This window comes from Ursus americanus, chromosome 5, assembly GCF_024610735.1.
Source record: "Ursus americanus isolate L20-20 chromosome 5, mUrsAme1.1.p, whole genome shotgun sequence".
Taxonomy (NCBI): domain Eukaryota; kingdom Metazoa; phylum Chordata; class Mammalia; order Carnivora; family Ursidae; genus Ursus; species Ursus americanus.
Genome location: NC_142131.1, coordinates 52977278 through 53004548, shown reverse-complemented (window position 1 = coordinate 53004548; position 27271 = coordinate 52977278). Strand labels below are relative to the sequence as shown.

At 48.0% G+C, this 27271-nt stretch overlaps 5 protein-coding genes across 15 annotated transcripts in view; 3 read left to right on the top strand and 2 right to left on the bottom strand.

Annotated features, from left to right (window-relative positions):
- ANKHD1 (ankyrin repeat and KH domain containing 1) overlaps positions 1-3817 on the top strand; it is a 118175-nt gene extending 114358 nt beyond the window's left edge. For 2 of the 4 annotated variants that reach the window (XM_045794491.2, XM_087862210.1), the window contains 5 exons: positions 268-444; positions 1544-1744; positions 2279-2454; positions 2906-3070; positions 3338-3817. In XM_045794491.2, the coding sequence (XP_045650447.2) occupies positions 268-444; positions 1544-1744; positions 2279-2454; positions 2906-3070; positions 3338-3397 (779 nt within the window). In that variant the 3' untranslated portion in view covers positions 3398-3817. Of the gene's footprint in view, positions 1-267; positions 445-1492; positions 1745-2278; positions 2455-2905; positions 3071-3337 lie in introns of all 4 variants that reach the window. The other 2 variants (XM_045794492.2, XM_045794490.2) reach the window with 1 other exon arrangement.
- Positions 3818-9034: 5217 nt separating this feature from the next.
- Positions 9035-11050, top strand: EIF4EBP3 (eukaryotic translation initiation factor 4E binding protein 3). The gene is made up of 3 exons (XM_045794513.2): positions 9035-9247; positions 10366-10539; positions 10705-11050. The coding sequence occupies exons 1-3, from the start codon at positions 9145-9147 to the stop codon at positions 10731-10733; spliced, it is 306 nt and encodes a 101-aa protein (XP_045650469.1). The 5' UTR covers positions 9035-9144; the 3' UTR covers positions 10734-11050.
- A 908-nt stretch (positions 11051-11958) lies between these two features.
- SRA1 (steroid receptor RNA activator 1) lies at positions 11959-18029 on the bottom strand. The gene is made up of 5 exons (XM_045794511.2): positions 17898-18029; positions 17644-17769; positions 13011-13216; positions 12587-12695; positions 11959-12431 (listed from the first exon to the last, which is right to left on the bottom strand). Exons 1-5 carry the CDS (start codon positions 17920-17922, stop codon positions 12220-12222), a joined length of 678 nt encoding a protein of 225 aa, XP_045650467.2. The 5' UTR covers positions 17923-18029; the 3' UTR covers positions 11959-12219.
- Positions 18030-18684: 655 nt separating this feature from the next.
- APBB3 (amyloid beta precursor protein binding family B member 3) lies at positions 18685-25193 on the bottom strand. Of its 8 annotated transcripts, XM_045794501.2 has the most exons (13): positions 24587-24927; positions 23963-24126; positions 23804-23880; positions 22984-23044; positions 22593-22745; positions 22343-22470; positions 22085-22090; positions 21785-21899; positions 21562-21646; positions 21235-21318; positions 20852-20967; positions 20526-20717; positions 18685-19236 (listed from the first exon to the last, which is right to left on the bottom strand). In XM_045794501.2, exons 1-13 carry the CDS (start codon positions 24633-24635, stop codon positions 19000-19002), a joined length of 1467 nt encoding a protein of 488 aa, XP_045650457.1. In that variant the 5' UTR covers positions 24636-24927; the 3' UTR covers positions 18685-18999. The 8 variants fall into 8 exon arrangements, with proteins under 8 accessions (XP_045650457.1, XP_045650451.1, XP_045650452.1 ...); XM_045794495.2 differs by lacking the exons at positions 22085-22090; positions 24587-24927 and adding an exon at positions 25082-25193 and having other exon boundaries at positions 20526-20774; XM_045794496.2 differs by lacking the exons at positions 22085-22090; positions 24587-24927 and adding an exon at positions 25082-25193 and having other exon boundaries at positions 20526-20765.
- On the top strand, positions 25115-27135 carry LOC123790270 (SLC35A4 upstream open reading frame protein). Its single transcript, XM_045794512.2, has 3 exons — positions 25115-25252; positions 26235-26333; positions 26938-27135. Exons 1-3 carry the CDS (start codon positions 25238-25240, stop codon positions 27133-27135), a joined length of 312 nt encoding a protein of 103 aa, XP_045650468.1. The 5' UTR covers positions 25115-25237.
- The last annotated feature ends 136 nt before the right edge of the window (positions 27136-27271 follow it).

The following is a 27271-nucleotide window of genomic DNA, read 5'->3' as shown; positions in this document are numbered from 1 at the left end:
TCCAGAACGTTATTCCAGGTGATTGCCATTCTTAAACATTGGGCTCGCTCTTCTATATCTAGTGCTGTTTGGTGATGATTCTTCTGGACTGCAAGAATAAAGTGGGTTTGGGCCATAATACAGTGCCATATAAGTGGATTATTTTTGCTGTGATCTACAAAAATAAACTGCGTGCTTTCTCCTTTTTTAAAAAGGAATTAAGTAAACTTTGGACTTCCGGTTTTAAAGCCTTGGCTAATTGGATATCTTGGACCTGTTTTCTTTCAGGCTTACCATCCATTGACCCATCAGGCAGCTCCCCATCTTCCTCTTCTGCTCCTCTGACGAGTTTTTCCGGCATACCAGGAACACGGGTTTTCCTGCAAGGGCCAGCTCCTGTTGGGACTCCTAGCTTCAACAGACAACATTTTTCCCCCCATCCTTGGACAAGCGCCTCAAACTCATGTAGGAATCCTGGAGGAATTCTTCCCAAAGAGTCTTGAATAAGCTATTAAACCATTTGTTTCAGGGAATATGACATAGTAACTCTAGTAAACGAAAGTTGAGTAAACTGAAGTAAATGGTATGATGGTTTGCAGATACCAAAGGTTTGTATTGCAGTCCTGTCAAAAATGGTCAGTCATTTGTAGGATAGAAGACTTGAGAAGGGTCAAGCTGTCCTTCCAAGCCAGAAATGTTTACGCTGGGAGTTGGAGCAAGAAAAGAGGTACTACACATAGTTTTATAAAAGGACCCTTTGAGGGTAGTATTGCAAAATAATTTCTTAAGTCTGAAAAGAAGTAGATTTATATATCCAGTCAATTTGGTATGATTCTTGGTTTATTTTTACATTTTAAGAGACCATATTATTGTCGTTTATAAGTGAACACATGCCTTTGTTCTTCGTTTTTTCAATATTTAGAACAGATGAAGTTCTCACAGTACTTGAACAGGATTTGATTTTTTAAAATGACCATCGGCCCTTATGGCAAAGAAAACTACCAACATTACCTGAGAGTCCTGTTAAGAAACAAAGCCATGAATTGAATCCAAGATATTTGCTGACGTTTAACCTTTCTTCCTTATGGAAAAAAGGGGCTATAGAAAGAGGAAAAAAGAGAACAGCTAAATATAGAGGGCCACCAGCTCTTTTCCAAACAATATGCTAGTTATTGTACAAACATTCAGACTTCAGTTAATTTAAAATTTGACAGGTTATGTTTTGAGAAGATTATTTAGAACTAGAATAAAAATTAATATGGCCTTCATCCTCTCTAGCTTTGTTCAGCAATCTGTAAAACAATTTTTAGACTATTTGTTTATACTTCCTACGTGCGGAAGTAGTGTAAGATAATATTCATAGAACTTACATGTTTTCATTTGAATGATCTTTTTAAGTGAAATTTTTCTTTACAGACCTGTGTTGTGGAATAGATCTTTCCAACAAGGTTTCTCATATTCTTATAATTAGTTTTTAATGTAATAAAACAATAGAGAAATATTTTGCCACCAGGTGACTCTCCTATTCCATCTGTTTCTTCGGGATCATCTTCACCTCTTTCAGCCACCTCTGCCCCACCAACATTGGGCCAACCAAAAGGAGGCAGCGCCAGTCAGGATCGAAAGATACCTCCCCCCATTGGAACAGAGAGGCTAGCCCGGATTCGGCAAGGAGGGTCTGTCGCACAAGCCCCTGTAGGGACCAGTTTTGTCGCTCCTGTTGGACACAGTGGAATCTGGTCATTTGGCGTCAACGCTATGTCAGGTATAGTTACCTTGTCCTCTTTCTGGAGGGATATCTCCAGTAAGTTGTGGGATTTTGCCATTAAAACTTAGTTCCTTAAAACAAAATGGCTTCGTTCCTACACTTAACAATAAGTAGGGGTGTTTGTACCTTTGAAGAATTCAATCCAGTCTCAGAGTTTGGAATATTAGTTTGGTTTTTACATAATAATATATATAATACATATAATAAAAGTAAATATAGATTAGAAGTAAAAGATTCAAAGTGTACTTCCTTTCCCTTTTAAGCTTTCCAGTGTAGCATGGGATAATCATTTATGTTCTTTCAGAGAGCACTTGGTGTTTTGAATGACTAGGTAGAGTATTTGGGGTATTCAAAGGACTTCACTCAGTTTTACAGGAACTGTTTTCGGTTTGCAAAGATTGTCATGAACACGCACTGAGCTTTTCAGAGGAATGAGTTTGATAAAATTTAGTATGAAAAAAGTTCAAGTAGTAATATTTTGTCATTTTACCCAAATAAATATCAAACCCTGTCCTCAATTCTTCTTTCCAGAAGGCTTATCAGGTTGGTCACAGTCTGTGATAGGGAACCATCCAATGCATCAACAATTATCAGACCCAAGCACATTCTCCCAGCATCAACCAATGGAGAGAGATGATTCTGGAATGGTAGCCCCCTCTAATATTTTTCATCAACCTATGGCAAGCAGTTTTCTGGATTTTTCTAAAGTGAGTCAACAAACATCATTGTAACTTGTTTAACACTTTGCCAGCCAATGTTAAGGAGTAGTTTATATTGAAGTAATTCTCCATTTTGGTGTAACAAGTTTGTTTTCATGACTTGCCCAGGTCTTTTAGTAGAGTTTCCCTTTTCTTCTTAGCACAAGCTTATTGGTGAAACTAAAATATGGAAAAGTTGAGGGTATTATATGTGTTCATCAAAGTTGGGAAATTTCCTGATGATTTGATACTGGATTTAGTCGGGGTTTTTTTCTACTTGTTGAAAAATATTGCTAATGCAGGTAAACCACTTCTGGTTTTTCAACACTGTATGATGCTATATTTTTAAAGGCTCCTCGGGAGTTCTGTGGATGAAGGGAAATTAGGGAGATCTAAGCTGGTATTATAGAATCATCATTTCACTTCAGGATTAAACTTTTCTTTCTGCTTTCTTTCATAGGGTCTGCCAATTTCCATGTATGGAGGCACCATAATACCCTCTCATCCTCAGCTTGCTGATGTTCCAGGAGGACCTCTGTTTAATGGACTTCACAACCCAGATCCTGCTTGGAACCCTATGATAAAAGTTATTCAAAATTCTACTGAATGCACTGATGCCCAGCAGGTAAAATAGACTTAGTGCTCTTACTTTGTCATGTCATTCTTTTAATTCTTTGGGTAATGCAAATTCTGAATACCAAGTCATGACATCTGACCACCTTCATCTGAATTAAGTTTTTCAGTATCAATATGATGCTACTAAACATTTCATCTCATGTATGTACACTCTTCCTAGGCAGAAACAGTGAATTGCCATTGCATTTATATATTCATTTTGTAAATGTCTAAAGATTCCTAATTAGAAATTCCAATTTTTCCTCCCCCTTTTCAGATTTGGCCTGGCACGTGGGCTCCTCATATTGGAAACATGCATCTCAAATATGTCAACTAAGTTAGAAGGTCTTATTCTTTAGCCTTGTTGAGAAACCTATGAGCTTGGAAGAACCCTGGGGATTTTTTTTTTTTAATGTGCCTAACTAAGAAATTTTCTCTGAGGCGTTAGCAATGGAAATTTGATTGCCCATTGTATAAGAACAAAGTGATTTCCTATCCACCTGATTATGTTCTCTGGTTAGTTTAGCCATTTTGAACTTAGTGCTTTTGGCTAAACATACTGAATGCTACTTGTATGCAGAAGAGAATTAGATGATTACATGTTTCAACCTTTTAGGGTGGTAAATACATGTACAATTGTTTACATACTTAAAAGGAAAAAGTTGAGTAAATTTCTTGTCATATAGTGGCTCTACTTAATGTAGCCTGTATTAATGTGAAATATTTACCAGAATATTCAATAAAAAGATGAACAGTGTTTAGAAGTGGGGTGTGATCCTTTCAGTGGTCATGCAGGTATTACCCAATCCACAATCCTATTGAACCAAGTTGTTAATACTGTATTTATAACAGGCATCCACATTTTACACTTTAGAGATAATTTTTAGACTGCCTTGAGAAAGCGTTTTGAAGACTAGTTATCTGCCTATTCTGCGTTAAGCATTCCTTATTTTCTTGTTCTCTGCCATCTCATTTTGTAAGTGGGAAATTTTCAAGCCCCTGCAATGTGTCTTATGTGACTTTAGCAGATAGGCCTTTGCCGGGGTTAACTCCTTATGGATCATGAATGTCAAAAAGGACCGTAGGATTGCAATCAGATGACACTGAACAAACCTAGGGACACCCAAATCCTCAACTTCAGGTTCTTTTGTGCTTCCTGACTTTTATCTAAAAACTTACTTGGTTATAGTGTTTTACGTTTTATTTGGGTTGGGACATAGGATTGGGTGGGAGTGCCTCCTGTAATACTGTGGTATTATTGAATCAGCGGAGTAATCTTTATAAATATGTGACTAATTCTGGGCTTGGCTCCACAGCCCCAAGTATGAAGAGCCAATATGTTTAACAAGCTAAACACAGGAACACTAGAATGGATTGCCTTGGCCAAACTATAGGCTATGCCAAGAATCTGATGCAATAGAGAAGGAAAAACAACCCTCTGAAAAGAACAGTCATCAACTTTTTCATGTTTTAATATAGTGGAATTTCCTGGTTTTATGTATAGGCACTCTAGAAAAGAAAACAAAAAAATACTTCAGGCCGATGGAGAAGTCAAAACACATATCAAGGCAAAGAAGAATGTACAACAAAATAGTAACTAGTGGCAGAGCCATACAAGCAGCACTTTTCAACTTTCATACCACCAGGAGTTCTTCCTCTTCTCTGCCTGGCTCCTAAAGCCACCACTAAATGAGACACACCAAGTTCTGTGTTAGACATGCCTGGTTCTTTTGTCTTCCCTATCATCTTACGTATGAGAGCTGCTTTAACCTCACTTCTTGTTTTCTATTTTGAATGGATTTGGAAAGTATCACAGGTGTTGAAGTGACTGCTTTTTTAGTGCTTGATAACCACATCAAGTATTCTCAAGAGACCCCTTGGATCACCTATATATCTTGCTGTTTCTGTTTACCACTAACAACAAAAATCACCTAATATTAGTGAAGTGAATGAAACTACTCTTGATGAAACATACACTAGTGAGAGATAATATTAAGTAAATTATTCAGTGGGACAAAAATGTTTTTCCTGTCTTAACAGTCTACAATACATTTGAATTATCTGGGAGAGCCCTTAAACCCTATCTTCTGCACCGTGAGAATAACAGAGTGAGAGATTGTATCTGAGGTCAGGAACTAGACTCCATGAGAAGAGGGGACAATGAGGAGAAACCCCTAGGAGAATTAGGAAAAAACAGGAGCTGTGCGGTCGGTGGTAGTTATTCAGGATGCCCTCCTCCTTGCCCTCTTATCAGCACGGCCTTCTTTTCTTTCTGTTTGGATCCCTCCTCCCCAACGCATTTTGCCTGCTATAATCTCTTCTTCCTCTGTCTTGCCTCTTCCTGGCATTACTTTACTGCTCTTTTACCAACCTGAACCTTGGATTAAACCTAGCTCAGGTAAGAACTTAATTACTTTAAAAATATACGAGGGATCTGGGGGGAGGCAGCATGGGAACAGTGGAATAAGACAAGCCTAAATTCTGTTTTTGTTTCTGTCGCTTGAAGCTCTATGTCCTTAGGCAAGTCATTTTTCATTTCTGGGCTTGCTTCACTTTCCTCATCTGAAAATAAAATTGAACGTAAATGAACTCAAAAAAGTCTCCTAGTGCTAACACAGATTTTCTCCTTTTTCTTGTGAATGAGAATATACGGGATGGGAATACTGGAAGCCAATAGAATGTTTACATTACTGAACTTTGAGAGCCCCTACCATTGGGTCTCACATGGAATCAGAAGCCTGCTGTTGTGTGGGACAGTACTGATTTGAGATTTTAATAGAGGCAGAAGAAAACCTTGCACATTCATAGTGAGACCTCAAATCATTAAGAAACATCCTGTTGAGGCATAGATCAAACCCCATGAGAATAACTGTTCTTTCAAGGAATAAAACTATATCATCGAGGTTTCTGGACCCCACTTATTCCAAGTAGTAGTGTAATAAAATTCCACCACCAATAAAATTATTGATGTTTTAAGACCCTTTAAACCTATTGTGGCTACAGTGTGCTGACTTGCCCTTTTATAGGCCAGTCTGCTTCCTTCAGTCCCTGCTCTCAAAGGGGAAATCCCATCACCTCAGCTAACCAGACCGAAGAAGAGAGGTGGACAGCCAATGGTGGCCTCTCCTAACCAGAGGTAAGAAGTCTCAGGACTTGGAACTACAATTTTCATCTCTTCTTGTAGGTTCTGGCCAGATCCTCCTCCCATCCTCGAAGTTAGCCCATGAGGGGACCAGCCTCCGTTTGAGGCGGCTTGTAGAAGGGGAAAGGCTAGTCGTATTACAGTTTCAAGCCAAACAAAAAGGAGTAGTTAGTATACTTGGTTCTGTCCCACTGTTCAAGACCTTTGGACTGCATTGTAAACCCAGGAAGTGGCAAATAAGCCTGTAGGAAAACAGCTTCTGAACATCTTGTTCTCTAGCCTAGATCTCTTCTACCGAGAAGTGTTGCTGGTTGTGACATCTTCCCAGCGGACCCTGTGCTGGGGTGAGGGGCTCTGATAACGCTGTATTTTCTATTCATCCTTAAAGATTTGTCACCATTTGCCATCAGACAGATTCTTCACCTTTACTTTATTCTGTAGCAAATGAGTGAGAGAAAGATGGTTTTAAGTATCCAGAACTTATGTGTATTAAGACCACTTCCAATAAAGAGCCGAAGGCTGGGCTCTAAGACCTAATTTGGAAAACAGGGTCGTGAAGCTCACCACCAGACTGCCAACCTGTTTTGATTACTTTCACCTCCTGTTTTATCTTTAAGCTACTGGTATAAGTCCAAAGTAGTTTGTCTGGTAGCAGAGACCTGATATTCCCTTAAACGCTTAATCAGATCACTGGGGTTGGAGCCTGGGCATAGGTCTTTTCTTTTCTGCGTGCTTGTCTGTTTTAAGCTCCCATATTCTAATGGGTAATCAGTGTTGAGCCTCTGATTTAAACTCTCGGTCCTTCATCCAGATTGCATGCATGATGTATCTGGCTTTCTCTCTAAGGCCAACCACCTATCTCTAGTTCCCCACCGCTTAGAGCACACAACACTGCAAGGACAGTAAGCGTCTAAGCAGTAGTATTATAGTAGTAGTGCCTGCTGCTGCCATTTTGTAGTAGATTAACAGAAGGGAGACCTCACTTCCACAGTGATCCTTCTTGAAAACTTTTTAGTCTCTTTTGGTGAACCCTCTTCTTCCACTACCTCTTAAATAAATGTTAATGTGCTCAGGCCTCTTCTGATTAGGCTCTATCTTCTGTCCAGGTGATCTCATCCCACACTCTTGGATTTCACTGCACCCAGGTCTGAATCACAGACCAGATTTCTCCCCCTGAGCTTCAGACCCTTGTATCTAGCTGTTTACTGTGCCATTCCATCTCAGCATTCCACACATATTATACATTCCCCAATAAAAGATACACTTCTCTTGTTTTTCCTGGTATATTAGGGGGTACTACTATTACCAAGACTTTCAGGTCAGAAGACTGGAAATTATCCTAGCTTAGCTCCCTCTCTCTCACCCCACTCTTAATCCATCACCTTCTTTTTCCCTCTCTGTGTATGGGGATCCTGACCACTTCTCTCCATCCTCATAGCCACTGCCCTTTGGTCCACCCCATTTCACTAGGCCAGAATCTTCACCTTCAGTCTCACCGTCCTCCATCCTATTCCTCACTCCCCCAACCAGACTTATCTCAAAAACTGAGTTGTGATAGACGGCTCCCCACAGTCTGCTCCCAAGCCTTACTCTCCAGCACTGTAAAGAAAGACCCTTCTTCTAGGCATACACACCACTTTGTAAGAGGCTCAAAAACATTTTGGAACAATAAAATATAAATATCCTTGCTACCTGAAGTGTTACTCTGAGGACCTGCAGACCTAAGAGACTGCATCATACTAAAAATTTAGCATCTCAGGTCCCACCCTAAACTTACTGTATCAAAATCCTCATTTATAAGATCTCCAGGTGATTTATGTGCACATTAAAGTTTGAGAAGCACTGAGTTATTAAAACAATTTTTTTTTTAAATCAGTGGAGAAATCAGAGTCAAGGGAAAATCTGATGAAGTCAGAACTGAAGTAACATTAATACCGTTAAATACATGAAGTCCAGTGGTCTGTACTTAATTGGGGGCTGGGTGGTAATACCAAATTTGAGGAAATCGGAAGACAACTTGATCAACATTTTTAGTATATGTAGGTACTAGGCTTAATACTTTCTCTTCCACCACCCCTCTCCTGCCTCCTTTCATATTACAGTGCCTACATCAAAAAATCCCCGAAGTCCAGGCTGTCTGATCTTCCTTTCCAGGGGACTAAAGAGGAAGCCCTCCTCAACAACCCCTGCCCTTCCTTAGTTTCCGGAGGTTCGTTAGCTGTGGCAGCAAGATCAAAGAGCAGGCCTCTCCTATCCCCCAACATCATCAGTTCATCCTTTATTCAGTCCTTCTTCCAAAAAGGCCACCCTCCCTCCCTGACCTTCCCCTTCCAGCTGTGCTCCAGGCCATCGGGCCACTTTTTACGCTGGACTGTAATTGATTAATGGGAGGCAGTCCCCAGCTGTGCTGAAAGGCACAGGCTTTCGAATCAGATACACTCAGGTCTGAATCTCAGCTCCCCCTCCTACAAGATATGACTTTGAACCAGTGACTTAACCTCTCTGGGCTTTCCTTTCCTCACCTCTAAAATGTGGCTATTAATGGTACTTTACTGTCCAAAACTGTTGGGAGAAATGGGTGAATTAACACATGGCAGTAATGTGTGCCATACCTCACCGGTCCCGGCGCCCGGTTTAAACAGTAAATAGTAAATAGCTGAGTGGCTGCAGCACTCATGGTCACGCTGGCCAATGTTGAGCCAGGAGGAACTGGAGGCCTGTGCGGGGCTCGGGACTCCTTTACACTTCGCCCAGTCGGGCCTGCCCCCTCACGAGTAAGGCGGGACCGTCGGATTGAGTGACGGCTAGTGGCCCGCCCCGGGCGTGACGTCGTCCTGGTGTTGTTGCTGCGGCCGCACGTGGTCCGCTGAGTCCGCTTCAGAGTTAGCTGCGCTCTGCGTCCTCGGCACCAGCCGATTGCCTTCCTGCTCGTCCCGCTCGCTATGTCCACATCCACGAGCTGCCCAATTCCCGGGGGCAGGGACCGGCTGCCCGACTGCTACAGCACCACGCCGGGGGGCACGCTATACGCCACTACCCCGGGAGGTCAGCGGGCCGGGCTGGGGGTCCGCGGGCATTGGGCAGGCGAGCGTGTGCGTCCTGCTGCGCGGGGCGGGAGTGAGGAGGTGCAGGCCTTGGATTCTGTTCGCAGGCCCTTTTGCAGGTTGTAGCTTTTGCAGGGGGTGGGGGATGTTTGGAGCTGAAGGCAGTTTCCTGAAATCTCAGTAATGCACCGTCGCTTAAAGCCTAGCTTCCGGGTGACTGTGGCCTGGGTTCTGGGTGCCTTGCTCACCCGGCCCTCCCGACTTGAGCGACTGGGATTAGGAGCCGAAGCCCCAGCTGAGCGTGGCCTGAGCAGAAAGCACCCGATCTTACAAAGCGGCTGGAGCAGGACTCAGGCAGTTGGGGCCGGACGCTTTCGGTATCTGCGGCTGGGCTGGCTGGCGGCTGTTTGGTTGGGCTGGTTGCTTGGGATCTTCAGCTGCTGGGCTCCCGACCCAGGGTTTCCTGCCACGTGGAGGCAGAGGGGAGGGGCAAGAACAGGGTAGGGCCCTTTGAGGACAGAACTGGGGCCAAATTTCTGTAGGCTGGGGCTGAGCCTGATAGGACTTGGGAGAGGTCAGGATAAGAACAGCCTGTCCCTGTGTTTCACGCGGAAAGCAGCTGTCCAGAGGAACACAGCTTCTCTCTGTAGGGTATTGAAATCTAGGTGGCAAGCAGAGGTGAAACTCCTTTTTACATCTGCTGTTTGGCTTCCTTAGCCAACTGCCTGAAGGGCTAACGCCCCCCACCCCCAACCAAAGTAGGGAAGTCCCAGAGCCAGCAGAGTCAGACAACAACAGTCTGAAGTACCTGAGTTCTCCAAGTTTTGTGTTCCTCCTAGAACCGAGACCTGAAACTTCCCTAAACCAAAAGCCCCTCCTGGACCAGCTGGGAGGCCCCACTTGCTTTATGGCACTTAGTCACATCTTGGTTCGACCTGGAAGTCTTTAGGTGCTCTGACGCCTAGTCAGCTGAGATCCCAGCTGGGCTGCAGAGGAGCAGCCCTTAATACATGGGGAAACATGAGTCCCAGGTCCCTAAAAGTCCCTAAAAGGTGTGATACCCCATACAGCTCTGTACCCAAGCTTCAGCCTCTGTAACTAGTCCCTACCCCTTGACAGGCACCAGGATCATCTACGACCGGAAGTTCCTGCTGGAGTGCAAGAACTCACCCATTGCTCGGACGCCCCCCTGCTGCCTCCCTCAGATTCCCGGGGTCACAACTCCTCCAACAGCCCCACCCTCCAAGCTGGAGGAGCTGAAGGAGCAGAAGGAGACAGAGGAAGAGATACCCGGTAAGGAAAGCAGGGCCTAAAATTAAGTGCTTTAAGTCCAAATTGAGCCCCTGTTAAGTAGAGTGGGGATTTAATGCTGAGAGGGGTTTCTGCACTGATGCTAAGCTTGCTGAGCTTGGAGACCCTCAGCCCAGCAACCAGTCCTCCTGCCTTCTCTTTCTCCAGATGACGCACAATTTGAAATGGACATCTAACCCAGTGCAGATGATCCTGTGTGGAATTAGAGGAATCCCTCATACCGCTGCTGCCATCACCTCTTCCTGGTGTATTCCAAACATCGGGTGGCCTCATGTAATCTGGAAGGGAGTGACTTGTGGTTTCAGGCCTCCCTTAGTTCTGAGGCAGCTAGACCAGGGATAGGAGTGGGCAACGTGCCAAGCCCTTAGCTCTACTTTCCCTTCGGTCTGTAGGTACTCCTCCCAACCCCCAGTCCTCCATCATCAGGGGCTGAGGCTGGGACTGAGGGATGGAGTATGTCACTGTCTGATTGCTTAGTAAAAATTCAAAGAAATGCTTTGACTCTGGTGTTCTCAACACTGACCTTCCCGTCTCAGCCACACAGCTGAGGGCCCCAGCAGACCTGGTTAGGAACGGAGGTCCCAGGTCCCTTCCCAGCTGTCATCGGGCCCACCTCTAGCAGCAGTTAGAGCCTTAGGCAGGCCATGGGGGCAGGCTACAGGAGCGGCCAAACCATAAACAGCAATAGCCTGACCCCTGCCAAGGGCTGTTCCAGCCTTTCCAGGAAGCAGCCTTCCTGGAATTAGGCCTCTCCTGCAGTCCCTCCCTATCTGTTCCACAGCAGGAAGAAAAGAGGCACTGTCCTAGAGTTTAACCTTCTCCAGTCTCTCCCCATGCCTTTTCTGTCTTCCACCTGTAAATATCGTCCCCTATTCCAACACTGAAAACCTATATCCTCCCTTCTCAGCATGATTTGGACCTCTGTGGCCCCTTCCACCTGGCTCTTTTGTCCTCAGGGTTAGAAGAGACTTTAGGGCCCAAGATGAGGTAGCAGCTTACTTGACAAGTCAGATAGAGTCATGATCCTACTCCTGACCACCCCCCCCAACCCCCAAGAAAGTCATGATCCTGTATCTCAGCAATGTAGTCTTTTTCTCCTTCAATTAGCTGTGTTCTAATCTCTGTAGCACTGTATAGCTCAACGGTGACAGTGCAAACAGGGCAGTCTCCTTTTCTAGAGGGAAAAATCTCCCCTGCTATTTGAGCTTCTGTTCTTATGCTGAAACGAAATTATCTAAAAATAGAGATACTCAGCCCAGCAAGGAATATGTGTTTCCGTCTATTTTGGGGGAAAGTGGCAGGCAATAATTGGTCATGCCTAGCAAAGCCATTCATGATGAATGGAAGAAGAAGAGAGTAGGGTACACAGGGAGCAAGGCAGTCAAGAACACCACAAGCGACTAGTATGGCACAGGAAGGGCTTCTCTCTCCTACCCAGGGCCCACTGTTAAGATGTTTTTATTGAAATGCATATGTTATGGGTAACAGGTGACTTTCCTGTTACCCAGGTGGCTGACACCTCTTCCCCCAGAGATGGGTGGGTCAGGCCAAGGATCCCAAAGAGGCGGACAATCTCCCAAATGGTAAGAGGGAGCCAGGTCAGAGAAGGCCTCCCTGCCAAGGTATAGGAAATGGTGTGAGGTGAGTTGGGATCCCACAGGATTATGGAGCCTCTTGGACGCCTGGTGCCATCTGGTTCTCCTCAGCTGTGGCTGTAGATTTCTCTTCGTCGGCCTCTTCCTCTGAAGACAGATTCCTCTTTTCTGCAATTAATCTTTTAACTCCCACCATCCACTGACTGACCTCAGTCACATGGTCGACCATGAGTGAACGGTGGATGTCATCTGCTGCATCCCACTGGTGACTTGAAAGCTCTGAGGAAAGAGAGGAGGTAAAACAAGCAGCTTGGGGCGAAAGACCTAGCTCCCACTGCTCTCTTCGCAACCAGTCAGAATCTCAGTATCTCTTCCAGCTCAGCCATCCAGGACAAGTTGAGGGAGCTAGGCTATACCAAAAGACCTACCCATACCTCGCACCAGCAGAGCCATCCTCTTCCTCACAGGCACTGACAGCTTCCCTCCGGCCCACTGTTCCCGCAGCAGAGCCAGGCGTCGGCTGATGTCATCACATACTTGCTTCTGAGAGACAGAAGCCCCCTCCAAGTCAGTGCTGCTAGCCCAGCAGGGGCAGGGGAAAGGCAGCACCAAATAGATAGTGGACCTGGTTTCTCTGGCCCAGAGAAACAATCTTAAGAGTTCCGGTTAGAGGCCCCACTGAGAATCTGATAAAACTTAGGGATCTCCTCCCAAGAAAAATGTATATATGGCTAGAATTTTACAATTTCCAGAGTTTCTCAGCGCCTCAGAAACTCATTCTGGAGTGCTGCTTTACAAGTAAGAAAACAAAGGACCGCAGTCCTTTTATGCCCCCACTCGTGTGCCAAGGCTTATTACCTTTGTGTGGCCACGGCAATCCTCCAGTGCCTCTTCCAAAGGTTTGAGCACATCTTCCAGCAGAGTTTCAGATTCAATGACTGGGAAATTTGTTGGCTCCACACCAGAGGCAGGACAACTTCCCACCGGTGGGGACCTGGAAGCCTTACTTGAAGGAGGCGGAGGCCCCACGGGGGGGAGCTCAGGAGAAGTCTGTGAGGTGGGGACTGAGAAGGTAAAGGGAGATCAAGCAAACATGGCTAAGACAAAAAAATTGGCAAAAAGCTCGATTCTAACTTCATCCCTTCTAGAGGGCTATTCTCTGGGACAAACTTGTTCACTCAAAAATGTGTATTTCTGAAGTTTCTACCAAGTGCCAGACAATGTGCAAGGCACCAGAGACAGTAGTAAACCAGATGAATTAGGTTCCTGACCTCAGAACAGAAATTCTAGGGAAAGGAAACACACACACACACACACACACACACACACACACGCGCGCATGCGAAAATTACCAAATTATGTTGCATGCTACAAAGAAAACATGATGTAATAAGAGGAATAGTAGGGGCGCTTGGGTGGCTCAGTCAGTTAAGCCTCGGACTCTTGATTTCGACTTAGGTCATGATCTCACGATTGTGAGATGGAGCCCCAAGTCGGGCTCCGCGCTCAGTCTGGAGTCGGCTTGCTTGAGAGTCTCTATTCCTCTCCCTCTGTCCCCACCACCCCCCACACCCTCCGCCCCACGCACGCACACTCTCTCAAAATAAATAAATAAAATCTTTTAAAAGGAGAGGTATAGTACAGGGAACCACCTAGACTGAGTGTTCAGGGGAAGGCCTTCTGAGGCGACTTCTAAGTTTATCCTTGGTCACCCACTATGTGGCATGTGGCAGGTTACCCTTAACCCCTGAGCTTGGGTTCCTTTTCTGTAAAATGGGGATATCATGGTAGTAGCACTTACTTCACAGGGTTGTAGTGATGATTAAGAAAGACGATAGGTGCAACTGCTAGATTACTGTGTAGCAAAGAGTGTTCACAAAATTAACAGCTAGTGGATGAGACAGATGCGGCCACAAAATATTACGTGCTAGGCAGAGGCAAGGGCAGTGCCTAAAAGCCAGGGTAAGTCCCAACTTGTTCAGGTTACACCAACCAGCCCTGCATGGCTGAAAATTATTAACACTGAAGAAAGCAGTATGAGCAATCTCTGGAGAAGCAAGCAGGGGTCCAGACCATATAGGGCTCTGGAGGAGTTTGTTCTTGAGCCTAATGGTCATGGGAAGCCATCATGGGCAGGTTTATAAAAGCAGGGGGTGATGTGGCTAGACTTGTGTTTTTAAGACATTCACTCTGTATGGTCTGTGAAAAATAGATGAGAATAGGTCAAGAATGGAGGCATGGACAATAACTGGGAAGTTAAAGGGGTAGTCCAGGAAAGAGAATCCTGGCATGGACTAGAGAGAGAGCAGATGAGGGGAAATGGAGTGGTCTGACATTTATTTAGGAGAAGGGAGCAATAGGACTTTGTGGATGGGGAGTGAGGGAGAGAGGAATCAAGGATGACTCTTGGTTTTTGCCTGTAGTAATGGGATGGTAGAAAACACTATGGAAAAAGAGAAGAAGAGAAAAGTCAATTGACTTCTAGGCATCGACATTCATATGGATGATTAATTCATCTCATGGTTTGGCCTCTCAGTTTCTTGAGCTCCTCACCTCCAATGATGATTTTTCCCACCCTTCCTCAGCCTCTCACTGCTGTCTGCCTTGTTCTCAACAACACTGCACCATCTCCAAAACCTGACCAACCCCCCATCCTTCCAGCCCAATCAACAGATTTCATGCATTAAAATCATTCCTTTGTAGACACTCTTACCTCACTTTATCCCCTCCCACTGTCCCACTTTCCTGGTAAACTCAACTTGCCTGCACTTGTCGGAAGGAAAAACAGAACCATGCTGTTGAGTTACACTTTAAATTCATGGGTATAGGTATTAAAAGGTACCCAACACGGCCTGGAATTCCTATCCTTTGCCTCGTTTTTCAATTCTTCTGAACTCTTTTCACATTTTCTCTCTGAATTTTACTATCTTCTCCCCCTACTTTTCCTTTCCCTGCATCCTACATCCGACAGTGTCACTACACAGCAACTCTCTCATCTCCTCACCACCAGTTCTACTAATCGGCCTGTACCTGTGGCCACTTTCCTTCCTCTGAGAAATGAAAGTTTCCTGCTCCTATCAGAGGCCATCTTTCCACCTATACTAATGCCAGCCTCTTGTCTTCTGTAGGTTTCTCTCCTGCAGTTATCCTGTTTTCCTGCCCCACCAGTTCTCCCACTAGAGAATCCTCCAGTCAGCATACGAACATGCTCTAGTGTTTACCATCTTAAAACCAAAAATCCTCCTTTTCCTCACATTCCATCCTTAGACACAGCCTCATTTTTCTGTCTCACAGCAGAATTTCTTGATAAGCTATATAGTCTACAGTTAATCTCTCTACTTCTTTTCACATTCTCTCCTCAGCCCATCCAGCTGGGTTTCTACTCTCATCACTCCAAACTGCTGCTGTGGTAACTAGTGTCTAATTTAGCTCGGCAAATCCAGTGGGCCCTTTTCTCTATCTGTCCATCCATCATGGTTGAGTCCAAATTTTACTCTGAGTAAATTTTACTTTTCTTCTTGCTTCTTTAGCTATTTCTCAAGCCCCTTTGTAATTCCTTTTCTACGCAACCTTGAAATGCTAGAGAGCCTCAGGGCTCCATCTTGGATCCTCTTTAGGCCTCTATCCACACATTCTTCTTAAGTAACCTTATTCAAGCCCAGAACATCAAACACCATCCATACAACCATGACTCATTTCTATAATTCTGGCCTAGACCTCTCCCCACAGTAGCAGCCCAAATTCAGCATGTCCAAGACCAAGCTTGCTTTTGCCCTCCCCCCAAACCTTTATTGCCCCCCATTCCCTGGTTTCCCATATCTGTGAAAAATACCAGCCAGTTCCTCAAGCAAAAAATTTGTTATATTCTTCTTTCTCTCACCTATATGTACTCCTACCGGCTTCCTCAGTAACATATGCCATATCCATCCAATTCCTGCTACCTCTATACTCCCACTCTTGTCCAAATCATCGTTAAATCTTGCCCATGTTAGCAGAATAGCCTCAATTTGCCTTTCCCCATCTTTGCTAAAATCTGTTTTCCATACAGCAGGCACAGTGATCTTTTTTAAGATGTACATCAGTCAATGTTTCTCAAGCTGGAGAGATTCTGCTACTGAGGGCAAATGTCTGGAGGTGCTTTTGGCTGTCACAACTGGGTGAATACTACTGGCATCTAGTGGGTAGAAACCAGGAACGCTACAAACATCCTACAAAGTACAGGACAGTCCCTCACAACAAAGAATTATCTGGCCCAAAATGTCAGTCATTCCAAGGTTAAGAGACCCTGGGTTGTGGGGCACCTGGGTGGCTCGGTCAGTTAAGCACTCGTATCTTGATTTCGGTTCAGGTCATGATCTCAGGGTCATGAGATTGAGCCCCACGTCAGGCTCTGTGCTGGGCATGGAGCCTGCTTCGGATTCTCTCTCTCCCACTGCCCCTCCCCCATTCACTCCCTCTTAAAAAAATAAATAATAATAATAATTAATAATTTAAAAACCCTGGTTTGTGTCATTCCTCTGCAGTGCTGAGTGTGGACAACATAGGGGTGCTGAAAGAGCTAAATCTGAGCCCGTTTGGGGCATACCTCCAACTGTTTGCACAGGACAAGCTCAAAAGTAAAGACATCCTTTAAACTTTTCGACAGCTTCCAATTTTACCCATTTTAAAATACAAACTCCTTATCCTGGTTTAACAAACCCACTCTGATCTGGCCCCTGCCTACTTCTCAGATTTTAATTTCTCTACCTAACCCACTGTGCCCTAGCCATTAGGTATTCCTTCAGTCTCTGAATTTGCCACACTCGTTCTCAGGGTCTTTGCACTGTTTTCAGCGTGTGGAGTGCTCTTCCACCTGATCTTTGCTTGGCTAGATTTTAACCATTCCGCTTAAATGTCAGCCCTCAGCCACCTTAGTTACAAAATCACTCTTGCATTACCCTGTTTTCTCTGCAGAGCCCTTACCACTACTTAATTTGTCTAGGCTACACTCTAGCTTTGGAGATAGACATGAAAACACAAACCTTTTTTTGTCTTGTTCACTGCTGTCTAGTTTGCCCTCAAGCAGTGCCTGGCTCAGAGATGCTCAGTAGATAACACTGATTGGATGAATGAATGAATGAATGAATGAATGAATGAACACAGTAAGTCTGGATGCTTATCATACAACCAAGTGAAGATGTAGCACAAGACGAATGTATCACTATGGTATTCAGGTTGGAAATAAAATGTGGAAACAATTTGAGAATAGAAACTATATAAAAAACCGTAGGTCTGGAAGAGCTCACCTACAGTGAAAGCAAAGAGATTCTACTGAAACTCACCATTTACTACTGACCTAGGCAGCAGAAGAGGAGCCCGGGAAGGGGCCTCCCCTGTGCCCCTTTGTGGAGCTCAACCTCTCAGACCTCAGAGAGAGCAAAAAGGGCCCTCGGGCCAAGTTTCCCTGGCACCGCCCTCTCGGCGGGTCTCCGCGCACAGGGCCCCCACGCACCTCTGGGGGAGCCATCCTGGGGAGCGGCGACCCTCTTGGTGAGCGGCGTGCGCTTGGGTCCACCAGCCAGGGTCTGCAGCCCGTACGAGAACTGCGGCGGGTCGTTCCAGCCACGCTCCTTGTTGCCTGCGGAAGCGAGGGGACATGTGAAGCGAGCCCCGGAGAGACGAAGGCTCCACCCGCCCAGTGCAGGAGCTGCCCTCAGCATGGGTAGGGGAACGACCCACCGCCCCTAGGCCGCCGGCCGCGCTCACCCGGCTTCACGTACAGCTCCGCCATCTCCACTTCCGCAAGGCCAGCAGCACAGCGCGTCACTTCCGGGGCGGCCGTACACCCGAGCGGGGTGGGCGGGCCCCCGGGCCGGCTGGTTGCCAGGAGCCCTCTACGTTGAGCGGCTGTTCAGAAATGCCGGGAGCCGCTGTGGGAACGCTGCCCCAGCTCCCCGAGGAGCTCGAAATCTCCAGCTAATAAGGCATCGAGGCCCTGATCAGAAGGCACTAAAGGGGGCTGTTTTCCAAGAGGCGGCGCTCTACGAGCCCTAATCCCCTGTAGGTTCAAACTCTGTCACAGTTGCTCTCAGGAGTAAGTTTTAACCACCAGAACTCCCGCCCCACAAAAGTCCCTGTGTGATCTAGCCAGGTGGAATTCTAGAACCTCACCTCTGTCTACTGCCCTGCACATTTATACTCTCTGGAAATCAGTAACTAGTACTCATTCTCCTTCAGTACTTAGGTTAAGTGTCTCACTGGAGCCTCCACAACCCTGAGATTTCCTAGTTGTACTAATACTATCTTCTACCTTATTTAATGCTTGTTCATCTCCCCTTCTGAAGGAGGAACCCAGATTTTATATCCCCACTGTCTAGCACAGAGGCCTTAGAAAATACATTTGTTGAAAGACTGAAATTAGATTTCCGCCACACCCATGTCCTCACGTGACTACAGGCAGCCACCAACACCAAGCAGAGACACAGACACTCACCTCACACGGGTGTTAACCCCCAACCCTGTCCCAGGCCCAATATACTCACACCCAGTGAGGTCACTGAGGGATTTTTATTTGTACTGATTTTGCTATAAAGTGTTGCTGAGGTAGAGCCAACTGTCCAGGGCTGGACAGGGGCAAGGAACACAGGGACCCAGGGAAGGACAGCCAGGGGCCTGGGTTATGGTGCAGGGCCTCTCAGTCATCCCCATAAACATTAATAAACTGGGCAATAAACAGAGGGTAGGCAAGAGCCAGAGGGGCAGGCAGAGAAGTCTTCAAGGAGTGAGAGGCTACAGGCCCCTGGAGAATGAAGGGGTATAGAGTTGGGCATGGATCCAGAGCCTCCTTACCCAGTCCTCCTGGATTAATTTAGGGCATATGGAGCAGAGAGGGTTTCAGGCGGAAGGCATCAAGAAAAGAGAAGACACCCCGCTTTCGAGGGGCTGCCCCTGCACCCCCAACCCCTCCTTTGAGCAGGGGGAGCGGCAGGGGACCTCCTGGGGAGTCCACGGAGCTGGTCCGCTTGAGCCGCAGGCGGGCACGGGCCTGGGCACCCCAGGCCTTGCCTCGAGCTGCAGAGGCCACAAGACACTTCTGGTACTGAACCTACGGAAAAGGGGAATGTGAGGATCCAGCTCCTTTCTGCCCCTGGACTCCCTGAAAGCTTCTGCAGAACAGGCAACTGGCCATGGCTTCAGTCTGGTATGAAGGAGGCTGGTAGTCGGCCCCATCTGGAGCCCCTACACACTCCCAGGGAGCTCAATAACAGAAACAAAATTTGACGTTTACTGAGCTAAGCATTTAAGGAGAGCTGGACACCGTGCTAAGTGCTTCACATAATCAAACTTAATCCAAAGTTATTCATCAGGTGTTATTACCATTTTGTAAATGAGGAAATTTTGGTTCAGAGAGAATATACGTGACTTGCCCAAGGTCACCTATGCAAAAAAATGATAGAACTGGAATTCAAACTTACCCATAAGGTACCTTAAGTGGTCTTCCTGATCCACAAACTTAAATTCACTGCTCAAAACCTTTCAGTGGCTCAAAGTGACTTGGGACAAAATAAACTTGACCACAATCTCTAAATTCTTCCATGACCTGGCGTTTTTTTCTGCCCCATCTCACTTCATCCGCCCCTCCAGATACACTAGATTCTTTTAGGTACCGTAATCCACTAACATTGCTCTCATCTTCGCAGCTGGGCATCCTTGTATTTGGCACACCTTCTGTCCCATTCCCCTTCACCTAACTTCTTCCTTGGACCTTCAGCTCTCAGCTTTCTATCACCTCTTTCAGGTAGCCTTCTGGAATGGGCTGTCTTCTCCATCATCCTGTGGTGTACAACTCCCTTCTGGTCTCTGATCTAACCTGAGTGTTTGGGTGTTCTGTGAGGGCAAAGTCTGTGCCTTCGGTATCAATGAATTCCCAGGATCAAGTATGGTGCCTGGTACCCTGTAGGCACTCATGTTTGTTATGGAAAGAGTAAGCTGAATTCATAGAGTGCAAGCATCCCACATTCCAATGCCCACAGATGCCAGGAAATACCCTAAATGAGACAAACGGGAGAGATAGTGCCCACCCTACTGCGAACAGCCCCTACAGGATTCAACTCAATGTTGAAATTTATGTGTGTGCACCCAGGATCAGAGGTTCTGATATTTTAAGAGAAACAGGAATAGTAATTAATACATAAAATGTCCTGCCTCTAAATGTTAGCAATTAACTTAAACTTATTAAAAACAACAAGAGGGCCAAACAAAAGAGTAGTTTACTATAGTCAGCCCTGGCATTACTGGTTGGGGATTTCTGGAGAGTGCCGATCCTGAGCCCCAGTCACCAGCACAGAGCAGCTGCAGGGCCACCCCACCCAGCCATTCCCACCCGTAACTCACCATACAAGCAGCCTGCACAGCTTCAGAGAGTCCCCCTGCATGGGGCTGGCACCAGAAGGCTGCACACTGAAAGCTCTGACGGCCCAGGTCAGCAATGAGGCCAAAGGTGTGAGGGTCACGGCCAACACCAATAAAGGTCACAAGGCGCACAGGGCACTGCCATAGTGGTTCCTCCTCTGCACCAGCTTCTGCCTGCCCACACCAGGCCTGGTCACTAGAGGACCGGGCACTGGCTGGACCCTGTGAGCTCTTTCAATAGTAAGCAATGAGCCCCTCAGCATCCATCCCACCCCTCCACAGCCCCCAACTTCACCTTCTTCTGGTACCTGAATGGGATGTGCAGTCATCAGAGAGTCAGACACACTGAGCATGGCAGGGACCCAGGTATCCTGGTCCCCTCGGGTGGTAAGGGTACAAATGGCCTCATTCAGCACGTCCATGCCTGGGGGGACATGCCCACCATAGTGTCTCCCAGATGTAAAGAAAGAAGGGATCTGCAGGGAGTGTCTAGGCCCCTCTCACTGACCTGGGATTCAGAGACATGGCAATAGAAGGGCTGGGGCTGGGCTTAGAATCCTGAGTTGGGAAGGATGGCACATTCTAGGCCAGACAGGGCCATGGGAGCACTTTGAAAAATGGTGATAGATCCTACCATACCCACCTTCCCTGACCTCATGTAGCCCACCTCCTCAGCCAGCTCAGTCCTCACCCATGGCTTTGTTGACTGGCAAGGTCCCCATGTACAGTGCCTCGTACTTCTGAGCAGCCTGACTCACTGCATCCAGCAGCTCCACTGAAATGTACACACAGCAAGTTGGCCTGGGTGCTCTCTCAATGACCCCCTTACAGGAGGACAGGAGGGCCCTTCTGAGAATTGGAGCTAGCAGAAAGAAGGCCACGGGTGCTCCTCCAATTCAGAGTTTGGGATCCCTGGAACCAGCACACATCAGAAGTCCCACATCTCCAGGGAAGTACTAAACAACCCACTTTCACTAAAGTAGCCTCTTACTGCAATGAAGGACCTCCCTCCCCATACCTTGCCGTGGCAGGTCCTCAGGGGAGATGGGGTCTAGGGAGGAGCAAGGGGAATCACCATTGACACCTACACGCTCTGACAAGATCTGAAACACAATGCAACCAGCATGAGATAAAGGGAGAGGGGAGCTGGGGTAAGGAGCCAATACTTCCTGAACCCAACCACCTTGGGAGCTTCAGACCAGCTCCACACCCACATTCCCCGCACCACTCTTGGCCCTTACCTGGGCACAGAGCCCATGTAGGGCACTGGCGATGGCCTTGGCAGGGACATCACAGCGAAACACATGGCACTTGAGCATACAGCTGTCTTTGTCGCCCGCCACAAAAGCGAAGTCCCTGGCAGGGTCAGAGATGGGGCTGGGGCTGGGGCAGGGATGGGCAGAGATTGGGGTAGGGTAGAGGCTGGGTAGGAACAGGGACCTCTAGTGCTTGCAGGACAATGGAAAGTCAGGCAAAGGACGTGGCGGGGAGAGAACAGGGAGATCAGGGCTGGGGCTCAAGGCACCGGGGCTGTCGCTCACCTGTCACTGTTCCGGAAGCATGTGGGAGCACAGGAGAGAATCAGCCCAGCCTCTCAGGCTCTCCCCCATCCGTCCCTGCTGAGCTGGGCCCACCCTCCCCAACCAGAGCTGGACCAGGCAGGGGAGGCAGAGCTTGGGTCCATGTCAGAGGATCTGTGTCCGGGGGTTCAAGTACAGAGGATCAGCATCAGTGGGGATCACAGCCTACAGGCGGGAGGGAGGAGCAACTCTCACTCGGGGGGAGGTAGGGGTCCTCACCGGCCCTTGGAGCTGCCCACACCCCACACACGGATGTGCACCAGAGGCTGGCAGTGGATCAGACTGTGGTCCAGAGGATTCACCAGGCTCATGGCATCCTTCTTTAGGATCATCAGCATGTTCTGACCCTGCCAAGGAAAGGTCAGTCCAGAGCTCAGATGAAGGTGGTTGCCACAGAGAACAGGCAATTCAGCAACAACTGTCTCTGCTGGGCCCTGGGCCGAATCCCTTGAAGGCCCAGCCAGCTCACCTCACCCCAGGCACCATCTGGGGGCTGGCTGCGGCTACGGCTGCGCATCTGAGCCAGTTGCTGGATGCAGTTATTGACTGCAATACTGCTCTTCCCTGGTACAAGATCCTCTTCGGGTACCTCTACCCAACCCAGGGAGCGGACTGCAAAGCACTGACGGGTTAGGGGAAAGGACAGGAGGGCCCTGAGTGAGTGGAGGTGGACATGGAAGTGGAACAGGAGGCAAAACAGGATGAGACGTGTCACAGGTTCCACACACATAAACCTGCCAGTACCCACTCCTTTCACCCTTCATCATCTCTTCTCAGCCCAATCCCACCCCTGACCTTTCCCTTGGAACAATCCACCACCGCCACAACCATTCCTTGGGCCCTCAGGCCCAAGACACTACCTTAGCTCCTGGTTCCATGCTCTGGATGTAGGATTCCTCACCATACCAGGACAGAGAGTTCCTGGAAGAGTGGAGAGCTCGTAAGGTGATCACACTTCCTACAGAAGGGACAGTGGGGAAACCCTGACTGCCTGATGTCATCAGATGTAGGATAAGACCCAGAACATAGTGCCCCAAACATAAAACCAGAGTGGGAGAGGGCCCAAGACATATATAAATGTAACTGAGAGTGTGGTTTAAAATTCGAAAAAAAAAATTCAGGACATGGGACATAGAATAAAAGTTGCAAATATGGGGGTGCCTGGGTGGCACAACGGTTAAGCGTCTGCCTTCGGCTCGGGGCGTGATCCTGGCGTTGTGGGATCGAGCCCCACATCAGGCTCCTCCGCTGTGAGCCTGCTTCTTCCTCTCCCACTCCCCCTGCTTGTGTTCCCTCTCTCGCTAGCTGTCTCTGTCTCTGTCAAATAAATAAATAAAATCTTAAAAAAAAAAAAAGTTGCAAATATGGAACAGGATCCAAAACAACAGGACCAGAACCCCAAATTGAGAAAAGACTCTCTAGAACACAGGACAGGAACCCCCACGGAAAGAGCTCAGTACAGTGGCCAAGATCTAGAACATGATTTATCAGTACCCAGAATAGGGAAGAACATGTAGCAAAACACAGATCATGGAACAAAGGACAAACTTCAAAATACTAAGACTAAAAAATGGGACAGAGCCAAGAACCTGGGCTTTGAAAGCAGAATGTGGGTCCAGCTGCATCACTGAATGCCATAGAACCCCAAGTCTTTCATCAGGTCTTGCCTATCCCTGTTACCTGCGGTCCAGTGAGCTCTCCAGGCTAGAGAAGGATCTCCCCTTGGGGGGCCGAAGTGCCCAAATCCCCTCCGTCCTCTGTAGAGAGGGAACCAGGTCAGTGTGGCAACAGGCCTAGATCCACACACGGACTCAGACCCCCTTCTCCCACTCCACCTACCGTGCCTGGGTCCTCTGCATCTCCTGTCTCCCAGGTTGGGCGCTGCCACTGGGTGCTGCCACTAGGCACATGCCAATAGTAAGTACCTGCAGCATCGCGTATCTTTCTCCAGCCAGGGGGCAGTCCTGGCTCCCCCTCAAGACTCTGGTCCCCCCACAAGTCATCTACCGGAACATAGGATGGGGAGAGGAATCACGGGATTGGAGAGGGAAGGCATATTAGTGAGTTCAGAATAACCCTGTCAGAACCCTCCCTCCAGGGGCGCCTGGGTGGCTCAGTCGGTTGAGCCGCTGCCTTCTACTCAGGTCATGATCTCAGGGTCCTGGGATCGGCCCCACATGGGGCTCTCTGCTCAGCAGGGAGCCTGCCTGTCCCTTTCCTCCCCGCTTGTGCTCTCTCTCGCTCTCTCTCAAATTAATAAATTATAATTAAAAAAACAAAAAACAAAAAAACGCTCCCTCCATCCCAAAGGGAACAATCCTTAGGATGGAGGTCCAGAAGGTAGGTCCTTTACAGCGCAAAGATCCAGGGTTCATTTGTCCCCTGGTCCTCACCCTAAGACATACCCCGTCAACTCGTTCACCCTCAGCTCCCCATCCTCCCATTGGGCCCCTCCGTGCACACCATCGCAGTTGACCAGAATGATGGCCAGCATGTAATCCTTGCCCAGCATAGCCCCGACCGCGTCCCCGCCGGCCTTTGCCGGCCCGCAATCTCAGCCCAGCTCGACGTCCGGATCTGCTGCGCCCACAAGCCCAGCCTCTCTGCGCTGGCCGGGCCAACCGGCGCCGCACAAATCCGAGGTGGGGTAAGAGCCGGATCCCAGGGGCGGGAAAGGACGAGCCCGAGCAGCGCCGCCCGCCGAGGGGTGGCGCGTGTAAACAGGCCTCTGAATCCCCAAGTGGGTGCGCGTTTCCGTGCGTGGCTCCGGGAAAGGCGCACCGACGCCAACGGCCCCACTGACATCACGCCGCAACTGTGAGTTCATCAAAGGGCGGACGACCAGCCAGACGAACGTGCACAGCGCGCACATGCGCACGAGTGAGCTCTTCGCTTCCAGGTCGTGTGCGCGCGCGGACACGCAGCTTGTGCCGCGCCGGAGGCGTCACGTGGGAGTACCTGAGAGACGGAGACTACCCGGGCTCCGCCGGCCGAAGAGCACCTTCACCCTTTCCAAAAATGCCCCGGAAGTGCCTCCGCCCTCAGTAAAGATGGCCGTAGCACTTAGCATGAGGGAGGCGGGGCTGCGCCTGCGCAACAAGTTCGGCGGGGAAGATGGCGGATGACAAGGTGAGTGAATGTGGGGATTTTCTGCAGTGTGGGATGGTCTTCACACCGTCCTTGGCAGAGGCGACACTGGAGCCTCTCTTGCGTAGGGGTGCCGTTTATGGGGTTTTTCCTCTTGTTGGGTTTATACTGTCGACTGCCTCAACATTGGGGAGTGGAGTAGCGGAGCACTACACGAGGCAAGCAGAGCCGGGCATCTCCCAAGTGTCCTCTCCCGGGACCCTCACGATCCTTAGTTACCGGCACACAGCCAAACACACTCACCCTGACACACTCCTCACTCTTTTTCATTCCCTAGCCCCCCGAAATTTCTCTCCCAGGAACACGACGTTTCCAAGCCACACGGATACGCACATTCTCATTCAGACTCTATTGCGCATACGCTGAATTTCATACTTTGAGGTGATCAGAGCCACTCGGTTCATTTACCCATACTCCTGCAGACAGCCACCCCACCCCCACCCCAGCTAGTGCATCCAGTCACACATTCAGTGTGAGAAGCCCAGGCAGAAATCAGATTTATCCCAGAGCGTACAGGGAACTGCCTCAGGCCATTATTCACCATTGGTCTGAAGTTCAGCACCATCCTCACATTTACTAAGTACTTACCAGTCTTTGTGTTAGGTTTGGGGACCCAATAGGCAAGACCAACCGGTTGCCACTTTCAGGTAGCTTATAGTCAAGTCAGTCAGCCTGATAAATTTAATTGAAGGGGCTAGCTGTTCCTCTTGCCTCTCTACACACTGCTTGCTATACAAAATTCTGTAACGGTTGTCACAGATGAGGATCCCATATGTCACTCCCTCCGTGGCTCCCGTGTGAATTGACTTTTGAATGTCTTTTCTTCGTTACCACCATCATCTCAGGAAGTTTTTGTAAGAAGAGATTTCTCATGCTCGCACCCCCACCCACCCAGCCTCTGATAGACCTGAGCGGAGAATGGGGCTGCGTTAACCTGCTGGAGGCGGCTTATTTCTTGTTCTAGGATTCTCTGCCCAAGCTTAAGGACCTGGCATTTCTCAAGAACCAGCTGGAACGCCTGCAGCAGCGTGTGGAAGACGAAGTCAGCAGTGGTGTGAGCCAGGTAAAGTTGCACGTGCCTACCACTCTCCCCCACCACCACCGTTGGGCTGCATTGCCCTATATGCTTTTGAATGGGTAATAGAGATTTATTCAGCAAATGGTTATTGAGGGCTGTTTCACTGTGACCCCAAGGAAAGTTTCCCTAAGAAAATGACACTTGAACTGGCATCTTAAATAGAAGTTAACTAGGTAAAGAGGAGAGGATAGAACATTTCAGGCAGATGGAACAACATATGCAAAGCTTTCATGGTTGGAAGTAGCATGATGAACTTGGGGAGTGAAAATAGTTTAGTTTGGCTGCAGTAATGGGGAGCATGATAGGAAGTGAGGCTGGAGAAGCAGGCAGGGGCCAGATTCCTCAGAGACATCTCTGTACCTTTGTGGTAGGGTTCTGTGGTTGGAGTCTTCTAACCACAGGGTTCTGAGACTGTGTGATCAGGACTTCTAGGTTCTTTTTCTGCCTCCAGAACCTTGAGAAAATCTTTGAAGAGAATACTGCAGAGTAAGGAGGAGCAGGTGGCGGGATGCTCTAGGGCCAGCTTGAGTAGATCCTGGGTCGAGAAGGGAGACCCTGGCTGAGTTTCCTCCTTCATTTTGCTCCACAGGATGGCTCGCTTATGTCCTCCCCATTCCTCAAGGGCTTCTTAGCCGGCTATGTGGTGGCCAAACTAAGGGCATCAGCAGTGTTGGGCTTTGCTGTGGGTACCTGCACTGGCATCTACGCAGCTCAGGCATATGCTGTGCCCAATGTGGAGAAGACATTGAGGGACTATCTTCGGTCATTGCGAAAGGGGCCTGACTAGCTCTGGATCTCATGGGGGAGGAAGGATGAGCACCTCAGTCCTGCAGGTTGAGGCCTTTCAACCACAGACACCATATTTGGCTTCCCCACCTATCACCCTTTTGCTGTCTCCAACTTGCCCACAGCCTTCATCCTTG